Source organism: Impatiens glandulifera, chromosome 7 (genome assembly GCF_907164915.1).
Source record: "Impatiens glandulifera chromosome 7, dImpGla2.1, whole genome shotgun sequence".
NCBI classification, from domain to species: Eukaryota; Viridiplantae; Streptophyta; class Magnoliopsida; order Ericales; family Balsaminaceae; genus Impatiens; species Impatiens glandulifera.
This window is the reverse complement of record NC_061868.1, coordinates 45577098-45585214: the sequence shown is the minus strand read 5'-3', so window position 1 is coordinate 45585214 and position 8117 is coordinate 45577098. Positions and strand designations below refer to the sequence as shown.

Sequence of the window (8117 nt, the reverse complement as noted above, 5' to 3'; positions counted from 1 at the left end):
AGTCATTGTTATTTAATTTAATTAGGCTATTTGGTAGGTTTAATCATGCTATTTTATATCATATAGGATAACATCTTATAAAACAATTAATTCACAAATTTAAAATTAAAAGTCAACTCCAAACTCAATGGCAGCCACAATTAACAAAATTATTAACATAATTTGTATTATTGAAAGTTTTATTTTGTGATCAACATTAGTTCCATGCCATTATCTCTCACTTGCATTAATGTTTAAATTTCTTAATGAAAGTTAAAGTTGTTATATTTGATTTACCATGTGTTGAATATATCTCTAAGAGTTAAATATTCACAGGATTTTATTCTAGATTTTACACCTTTATCCAAATTACTGCTGTAAAATAATATGACTTAACTATAGTACAAAAGACACTGTAAAATATTTACAAGAAAATTGCGAACAAATAATAATTACTATTGGTGTAAATATTTAAAAGTTAAAACTAAACTAATATTGGTGGAATTATTTTTTGTTGGAGAGCTTAATTATAGTAAACAGTAACACGGACAATTTACAAACAAATTTTAAACTACGAAACTACCCTTTTGGAATATTTAAATATTGGATGGATGAAAAAATTAGATTAGTTGTGTAAAATTATTAAAATAATATTTTATATTTATTTTATTTTTAAATAAATAATAACAATAAATATTTATTAATAATGAGATCAATGGTTATTAGAAAATAAAATATAAGCCCGCGTCTTTCATTTTATTATATAAGAAATTAAATTTTATTAAATTCAAATAATAAAAAATAACTATATAATTAAATAAATAATTCATAATTTAGATATCAATTGTATAAATAATTAAAAAAAATACAATTTATAATTAAAAATATATATATAATTTTAAATGGAAAATATTTAATGATTATTTAATTTGGTAAATAATATATATATATATATGCTTAATTTTCAAAATATTTGGATTGCCGGATCGAGAGTTATGGTTAATTTGAATATTTGGGTCGGATTATGGTTTGACCTGTGCATAAACTTAAAACGGTTAAAAATAAAATAAAAAATGTAGAGGTATATTTTGAACTTACAACCTAACAAAACATTTAACCAACTAGGCTAATAAGACTTTATAATTTAATTCAACACTAAATTTGATAAACGCAGAACATTTTAACATTAATATAAGTTCAATTTTTTAACTAACTAATATATATATAATATATATAATGATGCTTAATTTCAAAGTGTTCGGATTGTCGGGTCGAGAGTTGTGGTTAATTTGGAGATATATGTGAGAGTAATGAAAAATACTATCACATTTTAACACGTAATTTTTTTTTTCAATTTTATATAATTACTCGTACAAATACACAGCTACATGCTAGTTTATCTAATAACAAAATCATTTAAGTTCATAATAATGATGGTTGAAATAGAGCATATAAACGAACCAATGAAACAGTGTCAGAAAAATCTTAACTAAATATTTTGAGTGACAATTAAAATTATTCTAAGTCGATAGTTGTTAGGCAACGCAGAAAAAGATATAACAAGGAAAAATAGACCATATAAATATTAGAAGGATATATATATAATGTCTTCCATATAAAAAAAAAATTAAAATCAATAACTCTTTATTAAAAAATGAATAATATTAACAAGCAAATAACCATCCATTAACTATTGCGAGTATTTTCGAATTATAAAAATATGAGACTAAAAAATCAATATGGCTAAACAAGATACTGAATCAAACAAAATGCAACCCAACTTAAATTTGAGCGATAATAAAAAATACTAGAAAAAAAAATTAACTTCTATACTGATTACTTTTCTAGAGAGAAATGATTACTAATTGAAAATAAGCCCACAACAAACAAGCTCTTATCTCGAGTTTCCACCAATGGCGGTCAGTAATTTATTTTTTTGATTTTTGGTGCGCCACTAAATCGTTCTCTACCGTTGTTGGTTGAATTTTTAACGGACAAATGACATCTAACGACCATCTTTTATATTACTCTCGTGATCATATTTTTTTTTTAAAAAAGCTACTGTTCTTGTACAATACTCTCTCTCTCTCTCTCTTTCTTTCTCGGGTTGCTACTTTTTAACCTGATTCCAGAAACCCACCAGTTTGACTGAGAGCCCCCTTCTGAAGAAAGGAATCCGAATTTTACCCAGTTTAAAGAAGAAGAAGAAGAAGAAAGGACATGCATTTACGCCAGCATATTTCTCTTTATCAAATACTATATACACTTACTGTTTCTCCATCGTTTTCAGTCTTTTCTTTTTTTTTCTTTATTAACAATGCGGGGGTTTCCTGTGATGGGTAGTTCTTAAATCTTAAGACAGAGAAAAAAAAAACTATTCTTGTTGGAGCGTTAATGGCTGCCCAAGGACGGCTAATTGCGGGCTCACACAACAGAAACGAGTTTGTTCTAATCAATGCTGATGAGATTGGTCGAGTAAGTACTACTAATACTCTGTTAATATATGTGTTCTGTTCTTTCATACCATGATTTTGATTTTGATTTTGATAGGTAACATCGGTGAAAGAACTTAGCGGCCAGATTTGTCAGATTTGTGGAGATGAAATTGAAATTACAGTTGAAGGTGAACCATTTGTTGCTTGCAATGAATGTGCATTTCCTGTTTGCAGACATTGTTATGAATATGAAAGAAATGAAGGAAACAAGGCTTGTCCTCAATGTAAAACCAAATACAAAAGAATCAAAGGTATGTATTATTAATAATAATAACATACATATTCTTGCTTAAAGATTGGTTCTTTAATTAATTCATCAATTTTAGGGAGTCCTAGAGTTGAAGGAGATGAAGAAGAAGATGAATGTGATGATCTTGACAATGAATTTGATGTTGAGAGCCATTATCAATATAATATTACAGAAGCAGCAATGTTTTCTTCTCGTTTCAACTCTACCCATTCTGCAGAAATTGATTCTTCTTTATTAAAACCGAATATCCCCCTCTTGACTAATGGTGAAGAACAGGTGAAAACTTGTTTTCAATTCAAATGAGTTAATAATATTGGTTCTTAATTAATCTACCCCACTAATTTTGATTCTATTTGTTACAGGATACAATGATTAGTCCCGATAAACATGCTCTCATTATACCTCCGTTCATGGGTAATGGAAGACGAGTTCATCCTGTTGTGTTTCCTGATAATTCTTCGGTTTCATTGCCACCAAGAGCTATGGATCCTAAGAAAGATTTGGCTGTTTATGGATATGGAAGTGTTGCTTGGAAAGATAGAATGGAAGAATGGAAGAGAAGACAAAACGATAAACTTCAAGTTGTTAAGCACGACGAATCAGTTCATCCTGATTTGTAAGTTAAATTGGTTTAGACTTTTCAAATAATCTTTTCAAGTATGAATTCAATTTGGTTGTTCTGTTTCATAACATGATGAATCAGTTCATCCTGATTTGTTTATGTAAGTTAAATTGGTTTCCACTTTTCAAATAATCTTTTGAAGTATGAATTTGGTTGCTTTGTTTCATAACAGGATGGATGAAGGCAGGCAGCCACTTTCGAGGAAATTACCAATTCCATCTAGCAAGATAAACCCATACAGAATGATAATCCTACTCCGTCTAGTAATCATAGGACTGTTTTTCCATTACAGAATTCTCCATCCAGTAAACAATGCTTATGGATTATGGCTAACATCAATTATCTGCGAGATATGGTTTGCGGTTTCATGGATATTCGATCAGTTTCCTAAATGGTTCCCAATCGAACGTGAAACATATCTCGATAGATTATCTTTGAGATATGAGAAAGAAGGGAAACCTTCTGAATTAGCTCCAGTAGATGTTTATGTTAGTACAGTTGATCCGTTGAAAGAACCGCCTCTTATAACTGCAAACACGGTTCTTTCAATCTTAGCTGTTGATTATCCTGTTGATAAGGTTGCATGTTATGTTTCGGATGATGGTGCTGCTATGCTTACTTTTGAAGCGCTTTCTGAAACGTCCGAGTTTGCGAGGAAATGGGTGCCGTTTTGTAAGAAGTTTAGTATTGAACCTCGGGCGCCAGAATGGTATTTTGGCCAGAAATTTGATTATCTTAAGGATAAAGTTCATCCTATGTTTGTTAGGGAACGACGTGCGATGAAGAGGGAATATGAATTGTTTAAGGTTCGGATTAATGGTTTGGTCGCGACGGCTCAGAAAGTTCCTGAAGATGGTTGGACTATGCAGGATGGTACTCCTTGGCCCGGAAACAATGTCAGAGATCATCCAGGAATGATTCAGGTTTCTTTTCTTGTTTCCTTTCAACCCTTAATAAGGATAATAATACATAGTCTAATCATCATACCTTCAACAATGAGTCTTTGGCAAGAACATGAAAATATGAGTTCTATTCAAAATTATAATCTTAATACAAATTTTGGGTAGGTGTTCTTGGGCCACAACGGAGTTCTTGATACTGAAGGTAACGAGCTACCGCAGCTCATTTACGTTTCTCGCGAGAAGAGGCCGGGATTTGATCACCATAAAAAAGCTGGCGCGATGAATGCACTTGTAAGTAACTAATAAACACACAATTCTTCATCTTTATTAACATTACAAGAATTTGTTGGATCGTTTATTTTTCGGATTCTACATTTCAGGTACGAGTATCTGCAGTCATCTCAAATGCTCCATACATGCTGAACGTAGATTGCGATCACTATATAAACAACAGTAAGGCGTTACGAGAAGCAATGTGTTTCATGATGGATCCAACATCAGGAAAGAAAATTTGCTACGTTCAGTTTCCACAAAGATTCGACGGCATTGATCGCCACGATCGTTACTCCAACCGTAATGTCGTTTTTTTCGACGTAAGTAATTCATACATATATATTTACCATACATAAACCAATAAATTAAATGGCTAATCATTATTTGAACACGACTCGTCAGATTAATATGAAAGGGTTGGATGGGATTCAAGGACCAATATATGTTGGAACTGGTTGTGTCTTCAGAAGACAAGCTCTCTACGGCTATGATGCTCCTTCAAAGAAGAAACCTCCTGCGAAAACATGCAACTGTTTGCCTAAATGGTGTGCCTGCTGTTGCGGTTCCAGTTCTCGAAGGAAAGGAAAGAAGGGGAATAAGAAGAGCAAAGAAGCTTCGACGCAAATACATGCACTGGAAAACATTGAGGAAGGTATCAATAGTGAGAAATCGTCCCTTATGCCATTAGTAAAGTTCGAGAAGAAGTTCGGACAGTCTTCAGTTTTTATAGGATCGACGCTTCTAGAAGACGGAGGTGTTCCTCAGGTCACGACATCGGCAGGGCTACTAAAAGAAGCTATTCACGTGATAAGTTGTGGGTACGAGGATAAAACAGAGTGGGGAAAAGAGGTTGGTTGGTTGGTTAGTTAATTAGTTAGTTAATTTATGACATAAATCTTATATTAATTACAAAATGTTTGTTTGTTTTTGTAATAAGGTTGGATGGATATATGGATCCGTTACTGAGGATATTCTAACCGGATTCAAGATGCATTGCCACGGTTGGCGATCGGTTTACTGTATGCCTAAACGACCAGCGTTTAAGGGATCGGCTCCAATAAATCTTTCGGATCGTCTCCACCAAGTTCTTCGATGGGCACTCGGATCTGTTGAGATTCTTCTTAGCCGACACTGTCCCATTTGGTATGGATATAGTTCCGGGCTCAAACCATTGGAGAGATTCTCCTACGTTAATTCGGTTGTTTATCCTTTGACATCGGTTCCCTTGTTGGCTTATTGTACATTACCGGCAGTTTGTCTTCTAACGGGAAAGTTCATTGTTCCTGAGGTAACCAAAAAGAAAAATATTCTCTTTTGCACCAATTTCAGTCTCTTTAGCTTGCTATTGTTCTTTCAGATTAGCAACTATGCGAGTCTTATATTCATGGCCCTGTTCATATCGATCGCTGCCACGAGCATTATGGAGATGCAATGGGGAGGCGTTACCATCGATGATTGGTGGAGGAACGAGCAATTCTGGGTGATCGGAGGTGTCTCCTCCCATTTATTCGCCCTATTTCAAGGTCTACTCAAGGTTCTTGCTGGGGTCAATACAAATTTCACGGTCACTTCGAAAGGAGGAGACGACGGGGACTATTCCGAACTATATCTATTCAAGTGGACGGCTTTGTTGATCCCTCCAATGACACTTTTGATCATCAACATAATTGGGGTCGTGGTTGGAATTTCGGATGCGATAAACAACGGGTACGAGTCATGGGGACCTCTATTTGGTAGGCTATTCTTTGCTTTATGGGTCATTGTTCATTTGTATCCTTTCTTAAAAGGGTTGATGGGGAAACAAGATAGGCTACCAACAATTATAATAGTTTGGTCTATTCTTTTAGCTTCAATTTTGACGCTTTTATGGGTTAGGATAAACCCGTTTGTGTCGAAAGGCGGTTTAGTGTTGGAAGTTTGCGCGTTGAATTGTGACTAAAATATTTGTGGGAGTGTGTTGTGTATAGATAAAAACGAGTTTAGGGCTTGGAAATTCATATTTGTTGGTGTTTAAATTAAGTGTTGGAGTTCAAGAAATCATAAAATTATGTTGTTATTATATATGTAAGGGATGTGCTCAAACTGTAACAGTTTTCCCAATCTTTCAGATGAGATTGGATTGTTTATAATAATATATTCAAATAAAATGCTTCTATAAAACTCTAATTGTAACCGTTTATATCTCCAATAAGGGCTTAAAATTCTCTATTACTAATCATCAGTTGTGACGATCCATAGTTCATTTTGTAGATACATAAATTCATGTTTACAAGATTGTAGAGTAGTTTGAATTTAATGATAATCTAGATAATGAAGAAAATATATAAAAAAAATGATCAATGACCTAAAAACAAGTTATATATAGGGTACGCAATTTCTGACACGAAAACCTGAAAAAAAATATAGAATTTAAATGACTCAGAGTAGACCCGTTTATAATATTTTTTTTTGTAAAATTTTGTGTTTATTTTTTCTTACTCATTCACATTTTTTTTAGAGTTTTCTGTAAACGAATTTGTAATTTAGTTTCATTTTTGTTTTGTGTTAATATCATTTTAATTTGAAATATAGATGTCGTATTAATTATATTTGGTTAAATCGAGTTGGATTCGAGTTCAGTTAGATAAATCGGGTCGGGATCAAGTTAATTATAATTTACAAATAAACAAGTTATGTTCATGTTAAATTTTTTACCCAAATTACTGAATAAGTCAAGTTCAAATTAGTATAATTCAACCCGTTAATCTGTCAACTCGAACTTTCACCCCTAGTTATAGTTCAAGTTTATGACTAAATTAATCAAAATTATTTTAAATCAAATTGAGGGTATATATATATAAAAAAAGTACCGATCCTTATGATTAAATATGACTAAAAGAAAAAACTCACTTATATCTATAAAAAGTGAACTAGGAGTGTTGATCGCGACTTGTAATTGAAGTCGTCATGAATTTTATAAGCTTTCCTCTTAACATAATATCGTTTTTTTTTTGTTTACATTCCAAAATTTTCTAAATGTCTTGAACTCGACCCAACTTGTCAATCATTGAGCATTTATAAGAGGAGCGTTATGAATGGACTAGAAATAGTTTAAAAAAAGAGAGGATATGTATGATATTTGAAATATTGGTACAAGATAAGATGTGAGAAATGATTAAAAATTTGAAAGGAATAGACAAAACGTGAAGAGGCACAGCGTAGGTATATGGCACGCCAAGATCAAAGTGAAAAAGGGATAAAGACAAATTCAATAAAGATTGGCAAATAACTTCACTCAAACCTAATCAATCTATTTCCATATCATTTCATTTCCCTGTAACTTAATGCTTCCAATTTTCCTCCCCTTTCGATCTTTTCTTAAACTGTTTTATTTGAAAACTTCCTTTATATATGGTTATTACATGTTCGATTTTTAACTTAGAACGCATTAATTTAAAGTATGGTCATTAGTTGTTAAATTTCATATTTATGGAAGATGTTTGTATTAGGACCAAATTCTCTTGTGACTTTATATGTTGAACCAAATGTTCTTAATTCAAATAAATGATCTTATTACCTAAAAAGGAAGAAAATATTTAATCAGGCTGTATTGAACT

General features: G+C 32.2%; 1 protein-coding gene across 1 annotated transcript; it reads left to right on the top strand.

Moving 5' to 3' along the window:
* The first annotated feature begins 2078 nt into the window (after positions 1–2078).
* Positions 2079–6668, top strand: LOC124944737 (cellulose synthase A catalytic subunit 2 [UDP-forming]-like). The gene is made up of 10 exons (XM_047485077.1): positions 2079–2454; positions 2530–2725; positions 2801–3000; positions 3087–3340; positions 3489–4269; positions 4414–4539; positions 4629–4841; positions 4924–5370; positions 5459–5809; positions 5879–6668. Exons 1-10 carry the CDS (start codon positions 2374–2376, stop codon positions 6458–6460), a joined length of 3231 nt encoding a protein of 1076 aa, XP_047341033.1. The 5' UTR covers positions 2079–2373; the 3' UTR covers positions 6461–6668.
* The last annotated feature ends 1449 nt before the right edge of the window (positions 6669–8117 follow it).

Bases quoted from the DNA above. Each gene is read 5' to 3' on its own strand.
- LOC124944737 (XM_047485077.1), top strand. From the start codon at position 2,374: ATGGCTGCCCAAGGACGGCTAATTGCGGGCTCACACAACAGAAACGAG. The intron at 3,341-3,488 runs GTAAGTTAAATT...AATCTTTTGAAG, and splicing joins GAATCAGTTCATCCTGATTT to TATGAATTTGGTTGCTTTGT. The intron at 4,540-4,628 runs GTAAGTAACTAA...TCTACATTTCAG, and splicing joins CTGGCGCGATGAATGCACTT to GTACGAGTATCTGCAGTCAT.